At 42.8% G+C, this 26,239-nt stretch overlaps 1 protein-coding gene across 7 annotated transcripts in view; it reads left to right on the top strand.

Moving 5' to 3' along the window:
• SERAC1 (serine active site containing 1) overlaps positions 1-26,239 on the top strand; it is a 32,108-nt gene that overhangs the window by 1,011 nt on the left and 4,858 nt on the right. For 3 of the 7 annotated variants that reach the window (XM_081187431.1, XM_081187430.1, XM_081187432.1), the window contains exons 2-17: positions 1,449-1,540; positions 4,063-4,099; positions 5,707-5,843; positions 6,355-6,444; positions 8,383-8,514; positions 10,183-10,304; positions 11,427-11,555; positions 12,241-12,354; positions 12,519-12,681; positions 13,757-13,907; positions 16,168-16,309; positions 16,780-16,880; positions 18,265-18,362; positions 20,620-20,802; positions 21,322-21,465; positions 23,310-25,267. In XM_081187431.1, the coding sequence (XP_081043557.1) occupies positions 1,449-1,540; positions 4,063-4,099; positions 5,707-5,843; positions 6,355-6,444; positions 8,383-8,514; positions 10,183-10,304; positions 11,427-11,555; positions 12,241-12,354; positions 12,519-12,681; positions 13,757-13,907; positions 16,168-16,309; positions 16,780-16,880; positions 18,265-18,362; positions 20,620-20,802; positions 21,322-21,465; positions 23,310-23,446 (1,972 nt within the window). In that variant the 3' untranslated portion in view covers positions 23,447-25,267. Of the gene's footprint in view, positions 1-1,448; positions 1,541-4,062; positions 4,100-5,706; positions 5,844-6,354; positions 6,445-8,382; positions 8,515-10,182; positions 10,305-11,426; positions 11,556-12,240; positions 12,355-12,518; positions 12,682-13,756; positions 13,908-16,167; positions 16,310-16,779; positions 16,881-18,264; positions 18,363-20,619; positions 20,803-21,321; positions 21,466-23,309; positions 25,268-26,239 lie in introns of those variants that run through there. The other 4 variants (XM_081187433.1, XM_081187434.1, XM_081187435.1 and 1 more) reach the window with 2 other exon arrangements.

Below are 26,239 nucleotides of genomic sequence, written 5' to 3'. Positions count from 1 at the left end.
GGAGAGACCAAATACAGTGGTACCTCGAGTTACGAACTTAATTCGTTCCGGAGGACCGTTCTTAACCTCAAACTGTTCTTAACTAGAGGCGTGCTTTCGCTGTGCCGCTGGCACACAATTTCTGTTCTCATCCTGGGGCAGAGTTCTCAACTTGAGGTAACTCCTCCAGGTTAGCGGAGTTTGGAACCTGAGGCCTTTGTAACTCGAGGTACCACTGTAGGTAGAGCCTCTTCTTCAACTTAGAGATAATGAGGAGGACGAAAACCTGCATTTGAATTGGAGTTTTGGGGCTGTGATTTGAACTAGAGGGACAGCAGCAAGCTGCAGAGAGAGTCAGGGCACCATGTTTGATTCCTGCTTGAATCCAAGGCTGCCACTATGGGAGAAACAAGACCCTTTTGGGGTGCTAATGCTGTGAACCCCTCCATGATAGGCTCAGGTTGTGTATATCTGTAAATAAACCATATAGAGTGGTGCCTCGCAAGACGAAAAGAATCCGTTCTGTGATTCTCTTCATTAAGCGGTTTTTTCGTTTTGTGAAGCAAGCCCATTGAAGGATTAGCGCTATTAGCAGCTTATCTGCTGATCGGATCAGCTGATAAGCGGCTTAGCGGCTTAGAAAAAGGGGAGTGGGAAGGGAAAAAAACCAGCAGGAACTCGCAAGACATTGTCGTCTTGCGAAGCAAGCCCATAGGAAATTCGTTTTGCGAAGCACCTCCAAAACGGAAAACTCGTCTAGCGAGTTTTCCATCTTGCGAGGCGTTCGTCTTGCGGGGCACCACTGTACAGTATCATAGAGACACCACAGTCTCTGCTGTGCCTCATTTCCAAAAGGAAACATGAGCCCTGACCACGTGCCTGGAACCCCTGGAATCTCGCACTGCTTGAAGATTGGGCTGGTGTGCAACAGTACGTAGAAAAGATAGGGTTTACTCAATAATAATAATAATAATAATAATAATAATAATAATTTATTTATAACCCGCCCATCTGGCTGGGTTTCCCCAGCCACTCTGGGTGGCTTCCAACAAAACACTAAAATACAATAACCTATTAAACATTAAAAACTTCCCTAAACAGGGCTGCCTTTAGATGTCTTCTAAAAGCTTGGTAGTTATTTTTCTCTTTGACATCTGGTGGGAGGGCATTCCACAGGGTGGGTGCCACTACCAAGAAGGCCCTCTGCCTGGTTCCCTGTAACTTGGCTTCTCGCAGCAAGGGAACCGCCAGAAGGCCCTCGGCGCTGGACCTCAGTGTCTGGGCAGAACGGACACTGAGGTCCATTTATTGCACCAAACCTGTGGAATGCCATCTCAAGGGACACTAAACAGGCACTTTTGCTGCTAGCCTTCTATTGTGCAGTTAGAAAGCACCATTTCTTTTTTAAATGTATTTTTATTAAAGATTTTCTTGGTTTACAACTTTATCACCATTTCATACTTTTACAGAATGTCACTGGCTGCTTATTGTGGGATTTGTTGTCGAAAGATAGGAACTCTTGGTTCAGCCCAGAAGACTGACCAATCATGGAAAGACATCCGTAAGTGCAATTCTATGATTATTAGGTTAACGGAAAGATATTAATCATTATTTTTACTGATGAGTTGTTTCCAGATTGGCTGATCATCATTTTACGGGAAGATCTTGTTTAAAACAAATAGATGATACATTATCTACAGTCAGCTCTGTTTCAGTTGGGGTTTTCCAAAGAAAGAGGCTAGCCTTTATTTTACAGTATTTTTTGGCACTTGTGAAGAACTTTTTTATTTTCCATTTATTTTAATCTGAAGATCTTTTAGTACCTCTAGCTCTGTTGTATTAGGGTTTTGCTGCTTCTGGTTTTATTTATTTTAACTTACACTGTAGTTTTTCTGCTTTGACTTTTCATTTATAAGTTTTAGTTCCTGTTAATTAAATAAGAAATGTCAATGAGTGCAAGTAATATTTCATTGTCATTTCTACTTGCATTGGATATTTTTCATTGCGTATGCTACAGTGGTAGAGGATGGGAATCTTGCCTTTGATCAGGCATGTCTGTTGGTTCTACATCTGATAATTCGACTAGATGACCATCGTGATCCCTTCCGACTCTACAATTCTGAGATTCTCTTATCATAGTCTTCATCATGTTCTGCCTCCTACTAGCAGTTTTGTGACTTCTTTATAGGTCAACTGCAATCAGCTGATGAATCCTAATTCATAATTTGTGACTTGCTGAATAAAAAAGTATTTTTAAAATACAGAGCAGCTTAAATATTCTTTTCTAATGCAGAAACCTAATGCTAGTGATGGATAAGCTTGCATGTCTCTGAGATGCTGCTGAACCATAGCCATCTGGGGAAAAGGTGAACAATGCTGATTAGAGTCATCAGTAAAGTTAAGCACCTTAATACAACTTAATCCTCCAAGTATCCGACTGATGCTGTTTAAGTGAAAGTAGCTTCTGGTGGTGCATCCCTTTAATCATGATTAGTAATTTTAAACTTATCAGAATGATGATAGAAGGAGCATGTCTGTATAAAAAGCAATGAAGTTGCTTCTGCTAATGGAAACAAAAATGACTTTACCAGCCAGATCCTATGCATGTTTATGTGGAAGTAAGTCTCATTGAGTTCTTTGAGCTTTACAGTGGTGCCTCGCAAGACGATATTAATTCGTTCCGCAAGTCTCTTCGTCTTGCGAGTTTTTCGTCTTGCGATGCACGGTTTCCCATAGGAATGCATTGAAAATCAATTAATGCGTTCCTAGGAAAACCGCCTTCAGACCAGGTCCGGGGACAGTCTGTCCCCGGACCTCTTCTGAAGGCTGGGGGGGGGGGATAAGGGCTTTTCTTCCCACCCCCAGCATTTTAAAAAACCCCGGGACAGCGGAGGACTTCTCCGCTGTCCAGGGCGATTTAAAAGCCTCTGGGAAGGCAGGCAGGGGGGACAAAGACTTTTGCCCCCCGCCAGCCTTCAGAAGGTGTTCCCGCCCCTCGCCCCGCTTCGGAGCACCGTTCCGAAGCCGGGCGGTGGGGGAAGGTGTTCCCACCCCCCCGCCCCGCTTCGGAGCACCGTTCCGAAGCGGGGCGGTGGGGGAAGGTGTTCCCACCCACCCCCGCCCCGCTTCGGAGCACCGTTCCGAAGCCGGGCGGTGGGGGAAGGTGTTCCCACCCCCCCGCCCCGCTTCGGAGCACCGTTCCGAAGCGGGTCGGTGGGGGAAGGTGTTCCCACCCCCCCGCCCCGCTTCGGAGCACCGGGAGCGCTTGCCGCTGCCCCCGGACCTCTTTTGAAGCAAGGGGCGGCGGGGAGAAGCGATCTTCTCCCCGCAGCCCCAGGTCCGGGGACAGCGGGAAGCGCTTGCCGCTGCCCCCGGACCTCTTTTGAAGATCGCTTCTCCCCGCCGCCCCTTGTTTCAAAAGAGAAGACCCGCTGTCCCCGGGGCAAGCTTCGTTTTGCGAAGCAAGCCCATAGGGAAATTCGTCTTGCGAGGCAACTCAAAAATGAAAAAACCTTTCGTTTTGCGAGTTTTTTGTCTCGCGAGGCGTTCGTCTTGCGGGGTACCACTGTATTGCCAATCAAAGCTGCCAAAGATTGTAGGATTTGTACAAACCTCATTGTGACTTACCCTTCAGATAAATGTGTAAGATTGCAGCTTTATTTTTTAACTTTTTGTTTTATTTATTAAACATGAAGAAGCAAAATATGGTTACATACAGAATCATAACAGAACACAATCTAAGGCCAATTGTAAAACATAATCATGAGAGCTGCAGCTTTAACACTGTTCTTATATCTACATTAGGTTGGAGCCAGAGAAAGTTAGTTGCTCTTGGTTCATAACTTTTCACATTGACTTGGGGCCTAAGACTGCAGCCTAAATTAGCCGTACTTAACTCCACTTACCTGGGAGTTACCCCAAGTGAATTCAGTAGGACCTATTTCTGAGTAGACCTGGTTGGGATTGCACTGTAAGGCTCGATCCATCTTATTACTGTTTATGATGTGATGAATAACTCAATATTATAAAACCTGCTTTTTTGCATATACAGTGACACTTTTTTATTTTTATTTTACTTTTAAGGGAAAATTGCAAAATTAACTGGCTCACTTATTCTAGGGTAAGTTTGAATGTGCAAACATCCAAATAGTTAACATTGAATTAAAAATGAATGTAGATATATGTGTGTGTGTGTATCTGTATCTCCGGAAAATACAGTGGTACCTCTAAATACAAATTTAATTTGTTTCGGAGGTCCGTTCTTAACCTGAAACTGTTCTTAATTAGAGGCGTGCTTTCGCTAATGGGGCCTCTTGCTGCCACTGCGCCACCGGCACACAATTTCCGTTCTCATCCTGGGGCAAAGTTCTCAACTCAAGGTAGCTCTTCCAAGGTTAGCGGAGTTTGTAACCTGAAGCATTTGTAACCTGAAGCGTTTGTAACTCGATGTACCACTGTAATGTCAATAAACTTTTGTATTAATTTTTCATCTGTTTGCATGATGTTCACACACTTGTGGTATGGAAGTATGGTTGCGTCACAGGACCTCTAGTTTTTCTTCTTCCCCTCCAGTCCTTGACCCTCCAGAGCAAATTGCTGGGGTAGACTGGAGGGCTAGGAGGGGAGAGGAGAGGAACCCCACTGTGTGAGCAGATGCTTACTTGTGGCACATCAGATGTTCCCCAACATGTGAGAAACACTATGAATCTCAGCCTCATCTAAAAATATGTGTGAAATAGGCTTGGGCAACTTAGCAATGAAGGCCACTTCAGAAGTAAAATATGAGCAAATATACAATGCTGGAGATGTAGTTTTTTAAAGAGATAAATTATTGTCGATTATTGCATGTAATTCATTGTTTGGAAATTGTACCTTCTAATCTTAAAAGTGCGAAAAACAATTGATTTAGACTTCCTGTTGACTTTCCACTTTGCTTCTTAGCCATTAGCATTTTTTACCTTCCTAGGTTCAAAATGGAAATTAAAAAATTAATCAAACTTGCACTTTTAATGCTCATTTTAGGAGTAGGTCAGCTGTGTGTTGCTTACTCCAGTGAAAAGCATTGAACACTCACTGTGCAGTTGAGTGGCATGTGCAAAGTACTTCAACCTTGTGACTGTTCCTTTGCCTCCGTGTTTGGCAGCTGAATACTGTGAATCCTATTGCCAAAGGAACTTACGTTACTGCTTCAATCAAAGTTTTCTCAGACTTGGGAATAAGCAGGGGGAAGTGGTGGGTTTGGTGGTAGTTTGCCCTCTTTTGTACTGCTCCAGACTTCATTGCTGACAACAGATATCTTGTCTTCTATATTTTAAAATTTGTGTTGGAGATGATCCATCTAAAGTTCCCAGACTGCTGTAAAAGAACTGCTAGGATGTCACAAGATGAATCTGCCTGCTGCACATCTGCATGGTTCACTGGTCAGGCCTTTCCTAATCATGATCTGAGTTACTGTATTTGAATGTCACAGGGACACTTGTTTAAGAAACCAAATTAACTTTGCTAAAGCTGGGCACAACAGGGAGAGGTGAGGAGGGAGTGAATGGGCAACAGCTTCTTCCTGGGCTGATAAACCATGGTTTATTGGACCAGATCTGTATGCCTGAACCAGCCCATCATGTTCAAAATTCAGAGAACCATACATACACATGCTTCCAATTTGCATCTTAAGAAAAGTCATTTTTGAATTTTTGTATTAATACTTAAATGATATCTTTCTTTTTAAAGTGGTTGCATCTTTGCTATATATGAAGTTCTGGCTTTAAGGAAGTTGTTCTCTTTTGATACCCAAGTGGTACAGCAAGAAAAACTGAAGTCCTACATTTATTTACAAACAGTTTCTTTAGATCCCAGTGAATATCAAGGTAAGAGACCATTGGGCTTTTATGTTATTCAAGAAATAATGTAGAGAACAAAGAGGGGGGAAATAACATGAATTCTATGTTTAATAAAGAGTACTGCAGTGCTGAGATTAGTAGCAAAATTTACTTCACAAGCACCAGGATTTTGCCTAGGTTGAAGAAATGCATCTTCTGACTGGAAGTTTTCTTAGTCTATGTGCAGAGCTCTTAAGAGTGCTGCTGATGTTACGAACATTCATTCCTAGAAGCCAGGGCAAGCAGCCAAGCCCCATTAATCCTCAGTTATACCTAGGAACCAGCCATTGCTTGGCCTGCAGCACTATACACCTGGTGCCATTGTACAGTTTTTCCTGGTTGGCAGGTTTTGTCATAATTGGAGCCCAAAGAAATATGTGTGTGGGAGGGAGAGTTTGTAATAGGACATTATCTCTATAAGAAATGCGCTTAATATGACAGCAGCCTTTATGTATTGTATGACCCTAACTAAATCTGCACTTTTGTTGTTTTTTAATAGGGATTACTTACCAAGTGAGAAAAGAACTTCACAGAGCAGCAAGGAAAATACTAGAAACAAATGCTAGAATTTTCCGAAGACCATTTGATGGTAGGTTTGATTAAATATACTATATATTAAGAGTGTTATTCCTAGGTTTAGCTATTTAACTATGCTCTTTGCCTCTGACAGTGTGAATTGAAATGCCCTGTCTAGTTCACAAGACAATCATGATGGTGAAGGCATAAAGCCCAGCCTCCTTACAGCCTTGCCTGTTAGCTCTGCCTACATCATTCGCTCCAAACCCAGTTCCTTGCTTTCCTGTTCTGTAGACTGCTTATTGAGTGTTTTCAGTTCTGCCCTAGCTCAACTAGGTCTGCCTGCCTCTGAATAACTATATTTTAAGGTAACAGGTTTAGAGCTACATAATGGCAAAGCTGTGAACCAGAAAGGTCCCAGTTTCAGTCGCAGCTCTGGCATCAACTCACTAGGTGGTTTAATACACAGTGGCGTAGCGTGGGTTGTCAGCACCTGGGGCAAGGCAAGTAATTTGCGCCCCCTAACCCATGGATTTGCGCCCCCTAACCCCCAGATGTTGCGCCAGGTGCGGCCAACCCCCCTGCACCCCCCACGCTACGCCACTGCTCCCATCCTCTCATAGCTGGAGGTGCCGGCGACTCAACCTGGGGGCCTTTTGCAAGGAAAGCAGCGCTCTCCCATGCAGCCACGAACTGTAGTAGACCGGCTCTTTTGAGAAGCAAGGCAGCCTCGGCTGAGGGACGTGGCTGGTCTCTGCAGGGGAAGGAAAGGAAGAGACCGCGGGGTCTTTTTCTTCCAGGCATCCGTCCAAGAAGGAGCTTCTGCCTCTGGTTTAAACCTCGCTCACCAGAAGAGTTGCAGATCCAGCCGGGGCCGCGCGCGCTTTCCTGAGCGGGAAAGCAAATGCAGGGGAAAGTCTCCTGAGAGGCGCCCTCCCTGCTCTCAGAATGGCGGGATGATGAGAGGCGCCCTCTAAGGGACAAGAGACCCGGGAAATCCACCTCCCACTGAGGGGTGGGGGTGGGGGACTTAATTGGAAAGAGGATCGCAGCTTCCTCGAAGGGAGCCTTTGACCTTGAAGCTTGCTGCTGGCAGGGTGGCTTTTTGCGGTCGCCCCAATTTGGGGCGCAAATACCCGGCGGCTTCGCCCCCCAACCCCCGCGAAGATGCGGCTTGGGGGGCGCGCGAGCGTTTCCACCTGACTCTCTCCCTCGCCCCCTCCCCGGAGCGTTGCAGTGAGAAAGGGAGAGTCTCCCGCTCGGCTGCCGCTGTTTCTCTCCACGTGTCCGCCGCCACAGGCGGCGGCGGGCGGCCGTGCCTGTGCCAGCAAGTCTGGCGGCGGAATGGTGGCGAGGTGCTGCGGCTGCCGCCGGGCCCTGGAGGTGGTGCCTCCTGGCGCGCTCTGCCTGGGCGCGGCGCTCAGCGGGCTCTTCAGCTTCGGCTTCTTGGCCGTGGCCCTGGTGCTACAGCCTGCGCCCAAGGCTCTTCGGAGACTCCGGAGGCGGCGAGCACGCCCCCTCAGATGTTGCGCCCGGTGCGGCTGGCCCCCCTTGCACCCCCCACGCTACGCCACTGTTAATACAAGCCACTATATCACAGCAAGATGCAGATGATAATACTGACATGCTGAACAGGATTGTTGTACGGAATATTGCACTTAGAAAACTTTTAAGCACAGCTTATATGCAGAGCATAATTAATTACACAATAATGGTTTTATCAGTATACATCAAACATAAGTGTTTCTTCTGTCCTGCTGCACTTTCAGCTCATTTCTGTGCACTGTTTTTATTTTTATTGGTAAACTGCCTTGAGTCCCTGTCAGGGGGCCAAGGCACAGTTTAAATAAATATATAATAATTATACTATTGTAGAAATAATGATTCCATCTGTTGATAATATGCTTTAAAATGTCACTTCTGGAAGAAGTTATCTTCATTTTCTGCTGATAATGCAAAGTTTAATGAACAACTGCAATCATTTGATTTTTATTTTATTTTTTGAGTAAAGAACGCTTCAGTACTTTTGACGCAGATGAGCATGAGTGTGCCTTGTGGCTCCTTGTGAAAAGAAGCCAGTCAGAAGATAAAATGGTCCGATTACAAGCTGTGCAGGAATTAGCGTCCAATTGCTACTGGCATGGTAAGGTATTCTGTTATGAAAGCTAGTGTTTTAACTTGTGGCCCTTAAATCACAGTTATTACTGTGGAAAGAGCCCTCAGGCTAAGGGATAGGAATACAATCTAAGATAAAGTTCTCCTGTGAAGGAGATTTGTGCAGGAGAGCATCTCAGTATTTTGTTTTTTAAAATAGGGGCTTTTCTACATATTTAACTTGTACATATTTAACTTGCCCTTGCTGGCAAAAAATAAGTCAGAAACAGTAAATTCCATTTGGGTTTCTGCTGGTACAGTTCTACTGGTTTGCAGAAAGCCACTTTTTATTTGTAGGTATTGATATTCAACAGGGACGCGGGTGGCGCTGTGGGTAAAACCTCAGCGCCTAGGACTTGCCGATCGTCAGGTCGGCGGTTCGAATTCCCGCGGCAGGGTGCGCTCCCGTTGCTCGGTCCCAGCGCCTGCCAACCTAGCAGTTCGAAAGCACCCCTAAGTGCAAGTAGATAAATAGGTACCGCTTTATAGCGGGAAGGTAAACGGCGTTTCCGTGTGCTGTGCTGGCTCGCCAGAGCAGCTTTGTCACGCTGGCCACATGGCCCGGAAGTGTCTCTGGACAGCGCTGGCCCCCGGCCTCTTAAGTGAGATGGGCGCACAACCCTAGAGTCGGACACGACTGGCCTGTACAGGCAGGGGTACCTTTACCTTTACCTTAACTTGTACATATTTTGTAAATATTTAACTTGGGTTATGCTCACACTAGTGGGTGTACATTGGATAGATTTCCTATATACTGGAGAATCACTGCAGCATTTTCATATTTGGCATCCTGTTTAATCTCAGCCTTCAACATGGGATCAACTTCTGAATTATTTACCAGACCTATCATCCTTTATCCTTCTGTCTGCTGTTTATTTTATCAATCTTTATCTTGCTCTTGAAATCTTAAACAAACAAATATGGTTGTGCAACAATATGAACTACCTTGAGGCATTACCCAAATCCTACTTGGTTATGAAGCTCACGGTGACCTTGGGGCAGTCACTGCCTCTCAGCCTAACCAACTTGCAGCATTGTTTTGGGGATTAAATGGTGGTGGTGGTGGGGATAACCATATATACCACCTTGAGTTCCTTGGAGGAAAAGGTAGAATATAAATGCACTAAATAACTGTGATTTGTATTTTCATTTTTAAAAATATAAAAGAAGAGGAACATTTTTAGTTGTCTGCCATCTGCTTAGAAAAAAGCTAGCACTGAATATCCAGTTTTGACTTGGCACTACAGCCTACCCATTGAAGTCCAATGCTTTAAGGATTATATCAACGTTCATGTGAGGGCCTGGTGTATAAATTTATAAACTGACAAGCTAAGTTTAAAAAAACTAAATGTGGACACTAGGGTTTCAAATCAGTGCTGCAGCTATTCCCTACCACCACCCTGAAAAATTGATTATTATTTTTTTATCCTATATGTGTTCGACACCTTAGTGTATACAGTCCTTTCCAAACAGAAGGATGGAAAGTCTCTCCCTTTTCTGTTGCTCCATACATTGTGAATTACCATATGTCCTCACTTGCATTTATTAATTGCAAATTTGTATTGCTTGCTTACTTGCATGGACTTTACAAAACTTTATAAACAAAGGCAAATATTTCAAGTTTGTTTAAGTCCTAACTCTATTTGTTCTAATACAGATTATCAGTACCGGACAGCTGCCCAAGCAAGTGATCAGAGAACTACTATTGGTTTAGCTCGAAGTAAAGATGTTGACCTGCGGTTTTTCCTGCTACCCCATCTTTTACCAAAACAAAAAGATGTACGTATTATGAAATCCCAACTTCACCATTTTTCATAGAAGTATTTTGAAATCTAGTGTCTAGGAGTCGACCCATATAGCTGGTCTAACATAATAACTGATTTACATTTTCATCTATGTGGATTAACAATATTTTGATATCTTAAGAGTTGGTTTGACATTTCCTAAGTTAAGGAAGGTATCTTTCATTATCCAGTCCCTATGGCTGATGGTGACTTCAAGATCAGGGCTTAGATTTAAGGCGCAGAGTCATGGTGCAGCTTGGAATGAACAGAGAGAGAAGTGGAGATGAGATCAGGGATATGTCAGACCATGCCATCCCTGGGAGTGTAGAGGCAGGGACACAGAAATGAACTGGTCGGTAGGCAAACAGGGAGAAATTCAATGTATGACAAAGGAGGTTGCTCCGTTAGTACTAACATTGCTGCTTGCGTGATGGAACAATCTCCCCTCTTGTCCTCTGGTGTGCTGTTCTGGGGGGTTCTCCCCTCCCAAGCCAATTTGGGGGGCTTGAGAGGCGTGCAGGGGGAAGGGGAAGCTCAATTGTGCAGGCCTCAGTTAGTAGGAGCAGTCAGTTGAATCCAGCCCATAGCAGGAAAGGGAAAGATCGAAGGACAAAACACAGTGACATAAAAGATTAATTGGAATGAGTGCAGGAGGTGAGGAGTGGCAACTATTGGATGCTCAGACTGGGGTCTGCAAACTGTCCTGGAAACAGTTATACTTTGTAAGACTTAGGGCACAACTGAACTACATGACAGACTTCTCTTCCAGGCAGGCTGGGACGTGTCTCCCTAAACTAGCCTTGGCTTAGAGCTAGCAGTGAGCAGAAACATCTAGAGAAATCCTCATCCTTGTACCACATCTGGAAGTCAGTTCAAATTGCTGTTATTGTTAGGTGGCCCTTGCTGTTCATATTATGGAGGGCAAGATGAAACATATGGAAGCAGTTTCCAAGATATCTAAGACCTATGGCATCTAGGGCAGTAACTTCAGTAGCAGTTAGGCACTACATTTTTCTGATGTGAACTGGTCATTTCACACGGTTCAGTGTTTTTACATAATTTCCTGGTGCCTGCTGTTGTGGGAGATGTTAACAGGTGTTTTTGGTTTACATTACAGGCTTGTTATTCAGAAGATGAACTTCTGCTGTTGCTGGCAGCTTTACCTCAGACAGATCTTGACCCATGTGTACAATATTTTACATCACTGGCTTTAAGAGAAAGCAGCCAGACCATCGCTGCACGAAAGGTGTGTTCCTAACTCTAAATATTTTGACAAAAATGGAACAACGCATGCTTGAGTTACCAATGAAGGTGGAAGAGGCTTGACAGAACAATTTTATCCTGATATTTGTGTTTACCTAATCTGTCTACCAGTTAATGTGTGAAACCATTAAAAAACCACTCTGTCTGCCAGTAAGTTCTTAAATTTTATGTACCATTCTGTGCTAGCTCTTAATATGTTCTAGGAATGGAAATTCCTTGAATCCATCTCGTTGGGTGACTCCTGTCACACACAGTAACATTCTTAAGGAATTTTTCTTTTTGTCTTGAGAAACAAAGTCAGGATAACATAAAGGCTGGTGATTATTTTTTAAAGAAAAAAATAATCAAAAATTCATTTCCATGTTAAATAGTTTAATAGTTTGGGAGGTAATCTTAATAGCAGGAAAGCTCTGCAGTGCTGCTGGCCTGCCTGTTTTGCTATCTTGCTAGCTAGTCCTAGCTACCATAAACAGGAAGCATTAGCCAGTACATCTTATGGAGGCTGGAAGTTGGACCTCTCTTCCATTTGCCCCGTCAAGTTACCAAGATGGCCTAATCCTTAAATGCAAATTTTACAAACCTAGATGTAAGGAAAGCTTTTAATGTTGACTTCTCTTTTTTGAACTGAATTGAAATACATTCCTGAATATATATATTTTTTATTCCAGGGGGGCTTATGGTGTTTTGGTGGAAATGGGCTTCCTTATTGTGAAAGTCTCAGTACTGTTCCTTCAAAGGCTGTGGAACTCTTCTGCTTACAAGCCTTAGTGCATCATTCCAAGGTAATTCTGTAGCAACACCACCACCTTCTTAAGCCTCTGCAAATAAATGCCTGTTCCCTAGATACAATTTCTATAATGATTTCTATCTGGATGGAAGACAAAACATGTCACAAAATATTTGCCAGCTAAAGATAGTCATGATAGTACTTCCTGCCTAATTTCAGATTCCTAGTCATTGTGATGAAATTGAAGCAAGTGGGGGGCTTCAGCTGCTGCAAAAACTATACCAAATCCGCAAGGATTCCCCCAAAATACAGAGGAGCATCATTCACATAATTGGGAACATGGCACTTAATGAACAGCTTCATTCATCTATATTTCGTGCAGGTAATAGCAAAGCTTATGGTCTCTGAAAAATGGAGAATTAACGATGAAAGAAACGGGACCCTGTAGCGTTTTCTTTAAAATAGTAGCAGATGCTTTTTATTCTGTTGGGTTCAGTGGGGCTTGCCTCCAGGTAAGTGGGCAGAGGACTGTAGTCTGAGATAATGTGCCAAGTGGTCTGAGGTGAAAGGAATTCATTGCTGGATTATGAATGAACCTTAATGGAAGAACATAATTATGCATAAGTATAGCCTACTAATGTAGGCGACATGTTTCCTTCTATTATTTAACACTTTAAGCCTATTTTATACAGTCAGCCGATTATCCATTCTTATCTGTTGAATATCTGATGCATTCACATTCTGAGAACTGCATATTAAATGGATGTTTAGAAAAGGGTGGTGGTCCCTCCATGTGCCAATACTGCAGTGATTCCAGAAGTAGGGCAGTTCCCTACATTCTTATCAAATGTGGATATGAAATAATAAAATAAAATAAAAAGATTTAAGAACTGCAACTGGTAAGGCATTTTCATCAGTGGGCTGTGTCAGGTAGAAGGCTGCTTGTTCAAATGCTCCCCTGCAAGCAGACAAGTAGCATATTGGAGGAAGGCTAGGCTGGGCCATTTCCCCTGATATGCTAGTTCTAAAAGTGCAAGGAGAGCTTTTAAAATAGGGAAATATTTGAACAGGCAACCCCTCTGGCAGACTGCTCTTGTTGAGTCCAGAAAAATAAACTTTACTGTGTGATTTCCGTTGCACATATAGACTGACCACAATTAATCTTTGACATATTGAACTTTTTCTTATAAGAACACCTGCATTGCACCTTTAAATGATGAACTTGAGAAACAATATCCAGCAGAGCATCATAATTTTATCTTTTAGACACCAGGAATGTTATCACCGTGATGGAAACTTTCAAAGAACATACTGCAAAAATCACTGTGTGTGTTTTTGTGTGTGTTTCCTACTTTACAGTAGCAGCACTTGTTTCCCTTTTAAAATGTTTAATAAATGGATTGCCCTTTTGGTCAGTGACAGGTGATGATACATATGCTTGCTTGATTCAATCCTAGGTTGGGTTTCTGTACTTGCTCATATGATGAAGTCTCCACGTGTCATGGAATCCTCCCATGCAGCAAGAGCCTTGGCCAACCTAGACAGGGAAACGGTGCAGGAGAAGTATCCAGAAGGAGTATATCTTTTGCACCCACAATATCGAACCAAGTAAGGAGAGAGCTTCTATATACTGCCTCCTCCCTCCACTACTGCCACTTCATTACTCGCAATAAGCCTCTCCATTCTAAAGTTCACCCGTTTCTCTGTGGATAGATTCCTCGCAGGGCCAGATCATAAATGCTTGCTCCTTACATGATGGCTTGTAGGTGAACATTGGCATGTATGAAAGGTACCTAAGAGAAATTGTCTCCGGAGAACTTTGCTGTGCAGCTATTCCATTTGACCCTACCTCATGTACCCTTTCAACAGGCATGCACATGTACAACACTGCTTTGGAAAGGCTTAGGAAAAAATATGTCTGCCTTTATGACTACCTTGTACCCAGGGCCAGCCCACCTGTGAGGCAAGATGAGGAAACCGCCTCAGATGGCAGGATCCACAGGAGCATCACATCCAGCCTCCAAAGAATGCCTTGCCTACGGCTGCTTCTGTGGTGGCAGTAACAGTTGCAGTGCACTCCTTGGAAGCCAGACCTGCCTCTTCAAGGCTGCCTCTACAGTGGCCTCTTGACAAATAGGAAGAGCTGCTGGTCTCCTCCCACCCTTGTTCCCAATGTATATATTTGTTTCCCACTTGTTCCTGTTGTAGATCTTCACTCATCCTTCTTTCCAGATGGATCAGCACCATTTTATGGTTCACCTCCGGTGCAAAAATGTCTTGGGCCAACCCTGCCCGTACCATTTATTCCTCATAGCTTCTCTGATGGTGGACAGTACTTAGTGGTGGATAGAGTGAGAAAGAACTCTAAACATATTAGTGTGAGTGCATATCCTATGCACTTACTTGGTATCATATACAGTGGTGCCTCGCAAGACGAAATTAATCCGTTCCAAGAGTCTCTTCGTCTAGCGGTTTTTTCGTCTTGCGAAGCAACCCTATTAGCGGATTAGCGGCTATTAAAGGCTTAGCGGCTATTAAAGGCTTAGCGGCTTAGTGACTAAAAGGCTATTAGCGGCTTAGAAAAAGGGGGGGAAGCGAAAAAAAACGGAACACTTGCAATACGTTTTCGTCTTGCAAAGCAAGCCCATAGGGAAAATCGTCTTGCGAAGCAGCTCAAAAACGGAAAACCCTTTCGTCTAGCGGGTTTTCCGTCTTGCGAGGCATTCGTCTTGCGGGGCACCACTGTACTTGGAATCAAATCCCATTGAGTTCAGGGCAGATTTCCCCAGAGGAAGTGGATATAGGATTGCAGCCCAAATTGTTCTGTATTACCCCATCTTGGGACAGAAAATGTTCCCCCTAGTAGAATACATCCTGCAGTTGTTACAAAGTTCCTTTGTCTCATTGAAAAGAGAGGTGCTGCAATGCAATGGTTTAGTAGTAGACTCCAGTACAGAGAAACTTTAGGTATTCCTAAATTTCCTTAAACTCGGGAAGATTAGACACAGTCTTAACCATATATGTAAATCTCACTAAGATCAGGAGTTTGTCACCTTAGCTAACATTTTCTGGATTTGCCCTGCTGGTTCCAAGGACCAAGTGCTTGCTGTTTTGGGGAGCAGTGTAGAGCTATATAATCTGGTGCAGCTTTGGGAAGTGTAGGCTGTAGAGAAGCAAGTGACAGGGAGCCCAGAGGCTGAAAGAATGGCACAGAAGAAGACTTTTGAATAAAAAGGCAGAGGAGGGGAAAAAGTGAACCCAGAAGGGGTAAAGAAGCTTCACAACACTTAAAATCGGTCTGGGATTGTGTACTGTGGAGAGTGAGGGGTGAAGATAGGAGTAGTAGGGTGGCTAATCAAAATACCAGGTGGCTCAAAAGAAGTGTCTCCTAAGCCTAGAATCTGTAGGGCTCCGTCAATGTGTGTAGAAACTAGCTGACTGTACAAAGGTAAAATTCACATTTGCTACGCTGCTTTAGCATGTGGCCCTCAGAAGGTTGCCCAGAAAGGAATGCGGCCCTCCGACTGTAAAAGGTTACTCATCCCTGCTCTAGATTATAATGGGAGAATTCTTCTATTATGGCCTTTTCTATTGCTACAGCATTGCAACTGTGTCAACCATAAGGCCCCACTGAGGGCCCCAAAATACATTTTGCTTCTGCCCATTTTACCTTCAGAACAGCTCTGTGAGGTAGGTTAGGTTAAGAGCGAGTGACTGTAAGCTTCATGACTGTGTGGAGATTTGAACCGCTGTCTCCCAGCTGTTAGTCCAAAACTCTAACCAGTTCATGTGATTTGGTAGCAGTTCTTTGGATGTCGGCTTCTAGTAATGCATACTCCCTTTTGCAACTTCTTATTTCCACTACCAGTGAGCCCATTAAAGCTGATGTCCTTTTCGTTCATGGTCTTTTGGGAGCAGCATTTAAAACATGGCGGCAACAGGACATAGAGCAGCCTGCTGCTGAGAAGGAAGTGGATACGGAAGACGATTATACAGAGTGTTGGCCAAAGGTATGGGCAGTGCTATTTTTCTATGTAAAGAAGTGGCAGAACTCACCATGAAAGCTTCCCTTGTTCTCCTATAATGGCAGTGGCGCCCACCTGAGAGGTGCCCATGCAAAGATTTAGCGGCACATATAACTAACCAACCATCCAGAATGACAACAGTGCTGTGGCCTGGAGTGAAAATGCCTACACAGGTTTTTTTTTGGGGGGGGGGTGTACTTTGGTGGGGATACCTTGTATGCTAACACTGAATTAAAGTTTTTTAAAAGAAAAATGAGTTCAGATTATAAGACGTCTAGCAAGCTACTTCAAAAAGAAGCTTCAGTTTCAAAACAACATGCTCTATAACCATACTTTAGTTTTCCAATTCACTGTCTGTCTTGAAAAAAGATGACTAGTTTTGATTTCAGTGCCTGAAACCCAATAACTTTTGTGAATCCAATATTCTGTCTTGTTTTCCTGTATTCTCAATGTAGACATGGTTGGCATCTGACTGCCCGTCACTTAGAATTATATCTGTGGAGTATGATACACATCTGAGTGACTGGAGAGCAAAATGTCCCGTGGACAGCTACAGGTAAAAAATGGAGGGCACACAAATGGGGTGGGAAGTAGAAACTGTGTGATTATACCGAGGCAGACATGACGATTTCCATTTCTGCTTTGTAAAGCATCTTGTATTGTTTAGAAACTAACGATGGTGACAGTTTTAAGCAGCCTAAATCCACATTTGCATCTGAGCAGAACAATTGATCGTGTTTTGTAAGCTCCAGTTTCGCAGAATTGGCTGGGCCATCCTTTGGCACGTATGAAGCTGCCTTATACCCAGTCATATCGCTGGTCCATTTTGCTTGGGGTTCTCTATTCCAGGGATCAGCAACTCTGTAATGGCTTGCAACAGAGTTCCCAGCTTGCTCCCTGAGATAGTTTTTTAAACCAGAAATGCCAAGGGTCTGAGCCTGAGTCCTTCTGTATGCACAGTCTGTCCTCTGTCACTGAGCTGTGCCCCCTCCCTCAAGTGCCACAGGAGGCACAGTTACTCTAAACCCAGTTTTGATTGTCCTTGACGGTTTTAAAACACCAGCTATGGCAACATCTGTAAAAAAAAGATAAATTCTAATCATAACTGCATGCACAGCAAATCCCGTGACCTTAAGACTAAGGTGAACTGTCGGTATAAATTCACAAGCAGTTCTGGAAAGTTTGCATTGCTATTTATAAGCATGCCAGCTTTTAAGGAATGAATCTGTAATGCTGCCAAGGACCCTTGAGACGACATCTAAGGACCCTGCTGAATTCTAGAATTTAGTGTGCTCTTCTGCTTTGGAACAAGTCCCCATAGATTTCTTGAAGTTTTAACTAAAAAGGCCTAATTGAATATTTGGGTCAACTCTGGCTGCAATCCTGCACACAGCTAGGCTGCATAAATCCCATAGACCTCAGTGGGATTTAAACAGCCTGAGCTGTGTGCAGAATTGCACCCAAAATCTCTTTAGCATCCATGCTGATTGGAAAGGGGCATTAAGTAGCTGCTTGCAGTCAGCATGCACAACCTAACTGGAATGCATTGAATCTATTTTTGCTTTTTAATAACTGCAGTGGTTTTGAAACATACTATTCTCAGTAAACCTTTTCCACACCAGCTATCTGTGCATCTGCCAAAGGACCCCGATGTACTGCAGAACATCCTGAGGCATGTTCTAGGGCACCCATGAAAACCAGGTGGGACCTGGCCAGACCTTTTGGGTCTCAGTATTGCCCTGCTTGGCCTAGAAAACACCCAACCCTCTCCCATGACTGTAGGTGGTGCAGAAGTTGTTTCTCAGTAAAGCTTGCTCACCAGTACTGACCTGATTGAGGAGCCCTTGCAAGCTTCCTTGGCTGTCCAGTGTTTCCCAGAACAGGGTTTAAAAGCCACTGCCTTTGCATCTGCTACTTGGTTCTCTCTCCTTGATTTGCAGGGAGTCTCTTTCCTACAAGAGCACTGAGCTTCTCAAGAAACTGCGAGCTGCTGGTGTTGGAGATAGACCTCTTGTATGGCTGTCACACAGCATGGGAGGCAAGTCCATTGAATCCTTATTTAATTTTTTCTTTAAATTACACTGTTCTGCAATTTCATGTATTTCAACCATGTTAACTAGGGGTACTTGAGGAATTTGACCTTTGTGAACTGACCTGATCCACATCACCCTAAACTATGTTATAATTATGCTTCAGATTTCACATTTTCCCCAATTTTGCAATGTTCTTTTAAAAATGTGCATTTTTAAGATAAAGCATATTTAGAAATGCGTGATAAAATATATATAGGAGTCCATGTTCTGTGAGAAATTACTTTCAAAAATAGGTATTTAAATACCTATTCATAGATAGATACTTTACAAAGATGGCATGAACCAGAAATAGGCTGACATGTCCATCCATAATGTTAACTTGGTGTAAAAAGATTGCTTCTATTGGAGGACCATGAAAGACTATATATGTTTCGCAAGAACTGCCACAGGACGTGGTATCATGAACTGGAGGGCCAACAGCAATTTTCCTGAAATACATGTGGTTGGTGCTCAGACAGTGGAGGCTTTTTCCTGTGCCATTCGTCAAATTTCAGTTTTGGACCCAATTGTCTCATCTGTAAAAATGGATAACTAGGTTGGCAGGCCTAGTTCCATGGGTTTTAGGGTGGGGGGTGGGTTGTGGGCAGAATGGCATAGTGGTCTCCCAGCACTGACCACTCCCTTACTTGGGGCTCTGGTGGGGCTGCTGCAGCTGCCGGCCTTCTATTTCACCCTCATGCTTGTGAGTGGGGTAACCTAGTAACAGTGATGTTATGGGTAGGATTCAAGCACTCACTGGGTACTGATCGGGACTCAGAATCCATTTAGCTCTCAGTCCATTATATCATTGCCACTGGGTGTGCCTGCTTGTAAAAGGGAGACTAGTCGTGTCTCCCTCAGAGAGCCAAAATGGCAGCTAGCGGGGACCCCAGATGAGGAATTGATCTGCTGAGCCCTGCTAGGATGGATATGCTCCCAATATGCCATGTGCTGACATCATGTCTCTGCATTGGCATACAATCATTTGAATATACATCTACCTTGACATTACCTGCCAATAGTTACTTTAGCTCACCATTTTGCCTGTCAACTGCAATCTCTTTGTAAAAGACCTGTGGGTATATGGCGGTATACAAATTTAATTAATAATAATAATATGTGTGCTTTCCTACGTGTGGCGACTGTTGTCAGTGTAATAATGCTGGCTGATTGGTCATGGGGTCCTGGGTTGGCTGTGGTATCCTCACATGGGATGTGCCATAGGCTGCACCTTTGCAGTGGCTGCACCTTGTCTTTAACCTTTATTTGAAGAGATTGTTCTGGCGACGATCAAGTCATCAACATGTAGAAAGTTTAAATAGGCAATAAGACCACATGTTGTTAATTTTCACAAAACCATTCTTCAGATTTTGAGTGATACCCAGCTTCCAGTTAGTGCAAAAAAAATAATAAAAACAGGGCATATATACAGTTACGGTCCATAAAAACCAACAAGAAGTTCTTAAATTCTCTGCTGCTCTACAGGGTGATTGGTTAGGGGCTGCATAGAATATATTTGGGTTTTTTATCAGTGTTGTTCAAGAATTCACTTTTCCCAGTAGTAGAATAATATAGTAGCTTATTTTTTAAACAATATAAGCTCTTTAAGTCAATTTACTTTCTTATTCAATCCCTTGATAGTTACCTCATACTTTCTCCAGGATATTCTCCAGTAGTGGGATCTCAACTATTTTCCTTGCAGAGATTCTGAGGAAACTAAATTAGGGAATTGAAAACTGCATGTTAAGTGTAGGGATTTATTCAGATCTGTTTTAATTGAATGTTACATTGATGGAAATGCAAAAAAGCAGTGGTTTTTAGCTATACACATCTTTTCTCTGACATAATGAGTATACCAGGATGATAGTTATGGTTGGCTAACAAACCTTTGAGGTAAAAGTAAAACTTCACTAAAAAGGAGCAAGTGCCCCCCCCCCCATTTTTATTTGAAAATAGGAAGAAGAGGGTTTTTAAAAAAATAAATAAAACACGGCAACAAAAAACCATTGCTAGCTGGCATTAACAATAATAAGATTACATTGCTCTTATTTAAGTATATTACCATATCTCCCTAACTGGCATAATGTATTAGTGCTTTTCTGCATTTTCATCTTCAAGGAGCACATCTAACAGATGAAGGAGAAATAGGATAGGATGTTTTGTACATTAATTTAAGCATCATTCTTGCATTGGTCTTACTTTATAAATATATTTTCTTGTCAGGTCTCCTAGTCAAGAAGATGCTTCTGGATGCTTCCAAGGACTCTGATATGGATTCCATTGTAAACAACACCCAGGGAATTGTGTTTTATAGCGTTCCTCATCACGGCTCCAGGTTGGCTGAATACTCAAAAACTGTTAGATTTCTGCTTTTCCCCTCTGTGGGCGTTAAGGAACTCAGCAAAGGTATGCTTTGGTTGCAGTAATTTAATATTTGGCGTGTTTGCATGCTCACAAACCATTTGCATTGTTTTTACCTCGCTCAGGAATGTATTTATTTGTGGTGCTTATTCCCCGCATTTCCTCAGTTGAGCTCAAAGCAGCTAACAATAAATTAAAACCATATAGACAACTATAAAGTAACAATAAAAGTAAAACTTCGGTGAAAGGACAACTGCTCAAGGCCCCGAAGCCTTCTTGAAGAAAGTTCAGTGGAAAGAGTTCACAACACATAGAGAATATGGATATTGCAAATCTGACTGAAAAGTGAAAGGGAACTGTACAGTGATCTGTAAATGGCACGCTGGCTAAGACTGTGTTGCTTGCATGTGCCATGCTAATACTAATCCCTCAGAAGCAGGGCTTGACAGCAGATGTTCCTGTCTGAACTCAAATCTAGTTATTCCAAGTGCACCTTTCATAGGAAAATGCTGCATGCAAACACAATCAGAAATATGCATTTAATTTTCTTTCTTGTTCCCCTAGATTCTCCTGACCTTAAAGTACTGAACGATGACTTTCTCTCATTTGCCAAGGATAAGAAACTTCCTGTATTGAGTTTTGCAGAAACAATGCCAACGCGAGTCAGCAGAGTTCTGAGCTTGCATGTAGTACCAGTGGAATCTGCAGGTCTGATATTCTCAGCATTCCCTTTTTAAAAACGTATTGATCTGGCAAGATACAGCCATGCGAGTTCTGTGATAGAAACATCCAGAAATGGATGCAGATAGAAAAAGTGGTATAAAAAACCCAGTGTTGCAGATAAATTAATGATTGACCTCTTTCTGGTATAAGACTGGATCAGCCACCCTCAGAAACCCTTCTCCCAACTTCTTCCTCTCTTGCTCATTACACATTGCTTGCAGTTAAAGTGCTGTGGGCATAAATTTATATGAACACTTTCAGTAGCACAGTAAAAAGGTTGGAGCCCACAGTTTCCATGCATTGTGTATTAAAAGTTAAGTACAGTCGTACCTTGGATCCCGAATGCCTTGCAAGTCAAACGTTTTGGCTCCCCAATGCTGCAAACCCGGAAGTGAGTGTTCCAGTTTGCAAATGTTCTTTGGAACCCGAACATCCAGTTGGGCTTCCGCGGCTTCTGATTGGCTGCAGGAGCTTCCTGAAGCCAATTGGAAGCTGCGACTTGATTTCCGAACGTTTTGGAAGTCAAATGGACTTTCGGAACTGATTCCGTTCAACTTCCGAGGTATCGCTGTACTTAATTAATTAATTTAACTGTAATTAAATTACAGGAGCCATCCGTAATAGGAATAGAGGTATCAGTGGCTGCTATTGATGATAGTTAATGTGTTGTTTCCGGTATCTCAGGCAGTAAGTTTCAGAATATCAGTTGCTAGGGAGCGCAAGTGGGGAGAATTTTACTGTGCTCATGGGCTGAGGTGTATTGCAGAGTTTTGGTGCAGGGTAGGGATGTGGCTAAGTTTTAAAAGGTTGAATCTTTGCAACTGGAAAACTCCCCCTACCGCAACAGCTAAAACAGAAATGACAAGAGAAACCCCCAAGACTATATGAAGCTGTCAGATTTGCATATTTTTTTTGGTACAGAAAGTATTGGATTAAAGTTTAGAGATCTTTCCTATTCTAATTAATTCAAGAGGGTTCTGCTCTGTGTGATCCAAGCTGGTGCAAGCTGGAAGTTTCTAGCTAACAAGCAAGTTTCTATTCTGCCTGGAAACAGGCAGGAGGTTCCTGATGTTTGGGTTATTCCTTCAGAGAAGCTGAACAGTTGGTTTAAACTGGTTCTATTATCTCTTTACGTCAAGGCCTATAATAATAGGCCAGAAGGAGCCTGAGTTTCACTTTCTGTCTCTCTTTCCTTCTAGTGTGGTATTCTGTATATAGTATGCTAAGTGTTAAGATCTTAGTCTTACTGTAAGTTTAAGTTAAGTCTGCTGCAACTGGATTTCTTATGGAGTGTGCCGTTCCTGAAGATGTATGAATTTGTGACCGACATGCTCATTTGCCTTCAGTAGTAAACTCTGCTGGATGAAATTGCCTCTGGTCTATTGTTGGGAATCCTGCAACATGTTTGTGCTTAACTCTGCTAACTGTACATTGGGGTCTGCTCTGGATCAATATGAGCAGAGTCAATGACAGAAGCTTGCTCACAATACCTTCTGTGCCTAACGCATGGATTACTGTGACTAACACACATTTTAAGGTGCTCTTCCTGCCCCAGGGCTTTTATTCTTTTAATGGAAGACCTAACTTACAAACCTGCACCATTTAAAACCTGGTTCCAAGGTAAATTATTTGCTCCCTCAAAATTTTTGCTTAGCTATGATCCATAGATAATTGTTGGCACACACGATAGAAGCATGACTGGTTGTCCCCACCTAGCAAATGGGAAAGTGTGTCTCCACCAGTATCACAAGATGGGTGCTGCTGTGTATCATTTGTGTCTTTTCCTTGACATTTGTTGGTGATGACTTTTGTTTTTCGTTTTTTCCCAGATTTAGGCATAGGAGAACTCATTCCTGTAGATGTCAGCCACTTGAATATTTGCAAACCGAAGAACAAGGACTCTTTCCTCTACCAATGCACACTAAAGTTTATTCGAGATTCTTTAGAAAGAAAGGTGGGAAACTGAGGAACTGCGCACCAGAGCTTTGCTTCTTTGATGTAATTCCTAACACATTCTTGGACTGAAACAGGGGCAGAATTGACAGGTACAGCACAATGGTTTTTTTTGCTGTCAATTGCTTTTTAACTACTCCTCTAACTGCTGACCTTGGCGTGTATCTAGGATATGAAAGTGCGTAGATGCACTTCCGTACATCTCACAGAGAAAATCCATGGTTCCCTTTGCCTTTATCGCTGTATACTTTACCTGGTGGAAGCATACGGGAAAAGTCCTGTTTGCTACTTGAGTTGGAAGCACTTCTTGCCTGAGCTTGTAATGGGTTCTTTACAGTCCAGTAGGAAATACATGAAATGGCCTTTTTACCCGAAAGTGACCCTTCTTCCCTTGAAAGAGATGACCCTGCTTGCTGCTGCCTGTTAGAGCCCTGCTGTGCAGACCCAGGCTGCATTTTTCATAGATTTGTTTTAGCCAGACCCATGTACTTGCTGGTTTGGGGTTGAGCACATGCTGAAACGTAATGTGTGGGTGTACTGTGAGGAGTAAATGGGCTGACATAGTACACCGTAAGGACACGTGATTACCCATCAGCAACAGAAATGCCAGTTTTATGGTACGATTTCTTATTAGACAAATTGGTGTGATAAAGAAAGACCTAGTGCTGTCTGTAAATAATAGAGAAAAAATGTATAGTGACATCTAAACCTGCAAAGCAAGACTGTGCCCTTTGCATCTGCTTGCCAAGGAGAAGCAAGAATATCCCTCAGAGTGTAGATTTTCTACTGCATTTGTTTTGGAAGCAGGGGAAACACTTCAGTTGCTGCAATCCTGTGTTCGCTTATTTCAGAGAAAGCCCTCTTGAGCTCAGTGGAACTAACTTCCAATGAAGCATACATCAGAATTTCTTTTAAGGACTAGTTCATTTTATTATTCCCATTGCAATGGCCTTTTCTCTAGTCATGTTAAATCAGAGTGTTGTGGGAAGGAACCAAACTTTTAAATCATTGCTTTCTCCTGCATGAAAGGCTGAATTAATGCAGATAGCTTTCTAAACCTTCACTGTCATTGTGGTAGCATAGAATGTGTTTGCCACATGCATTCTAAAACTCAATGGACACAAACTTAAGGCACACATCATCTGAACAGCTCAGCCAATTCTATACTGTAATATTCAGAATGCAAAGCACTGCAAAAGGGAAGAATTCTTCCCTTTGAATAAATGCCTTTTAAGTATTTCAGACACAGTTATTTAACAGTTCTTCCAGTCTAAGAACTGATGTTTTGATCAACTCTCAGTGGCCCAATTCAGACATGCCAAACCATGGTTTGATAGCACTACACAATATAGAAATTTCTAGTGTGGAGTTGTGTTGTTCTGTAGTCCATCTGCTTAGCATTTCCATGTTAGCTGCTCTGGAGGTGAAGTAAAAGCCATTATTATGAATGGTCTAACCAGAAAGATGCCAAACCATAATTAGCACAAACCCACTTTATTGATTTGCCTGCTCCTATAACAAACTGTGGTTTGAACATGGTGGCAAACCTTATCTAAGCTTCCTTAAACATGGTTTGGTTGATATCTGAATAGAGCCATTTTGTATGTATCAAAAAAATCTTCCTACAAGGCAGAATGGGGGAGCTCTGTATTAGAAACAAGCTACTGGAGTATTGCCTTGCACAGAAAATGTTTTATCTATAATGTTGGAGCTGTTTGAAGCAGGCCATGTTCCCCTTCTCCCCTTAAATTAATCACATGTGGTTTATACTGTAAATATAATTCGTGTGGTATCTGTGTTTGGGCATTTTCAAATAAAACCAAAACAATTTTAATGTTTGGAGATGTTAAACTTTTAAAGCTGCTTAAAAGTTAATGTATTTTATATTAAGCAATTACATGCAATTGTAACATAATACACCAAAGCAAACATGGGAAACTTATGAACCTCTCATCATTCCTAATCCTGCCTGAATCCAAATTGCCTGTAGGATTGCAGGTTCCTCACTCTTAGCTTAAAGGTAAAGAGTATAAAACACAGCTGCACTCTTAACTCTCACAAAACTCTCAACCAAGCCTCGCTAACCACTTGACGGTGCATGGTGTCATTTCATTTTGGAAACTAAGTAGGTCAGAGCCTGACCAAGTGCAGACCAAAGGAGGCTGCCTGGAAAGGCTCATGTCTGCCACTGGGCTTGAGAGTTCAAGCTGCCATAGCAGAGACTGCCAAACATCCATCCACCTCTACCCCAAGAATCAGCTTAAAGTGTTTACTGAGCACAGTGAAGCTGGCTGTTGGGGTCGCCAACTTCTAGCCCTGCTCCCGTGCCTTTAATAGCCTATAAAATTCATAAATTAGTTAGCTAAAACTTCTGTCAAACAGTCTTTAAGAACAAGACTCTAAGGGTCATCTACTCCAGCCCTCTGCAATGCAGGAATCTCAACTAAAGCATCCAAGACAGATGGCCCTCCAACCTCTGCTTAAAAACCTCCAAGGAAGGAGAGTCTACCATCTTCGGCCGGAGTCCATTCCACTGCCAAACAGCCCTTGCCATCAGAAAGCTCTTCCTGATGTTTAGTTGGAATCTTCTTGCTTGTAACTTGAAGCCATTGGTTCGGGTCCTAGCCTCTGAAGCAAAATTCGCATATAACTTGGTGCTGCTTTTTAAGACACACACACAAATCAACCATCTATCAGTAGCATAGCATATGAGCTAAGAAGAGCACATGAATTTTTGCTGTAGTCATTTCCACGAAGATGAATGTACAGTGGTTGTGGTGTATAACAATAATTTGTGCTAGTCAAC

Source organism: Podarcis bocagei (assembly GCF_964188305.1).
Source record: "Podarcis bocagei genome assembly, chromosome: 3".
NCBI classification, from domain to species: Eukaryota; Metazoa; Chordata; class Lepidosauria; order Squamata; family Lacertidae; genus Podarcis; species Podarcis bocagei.
This window is presented reverse-complemented; position numbering and strand designations above follow the sequence as displayed.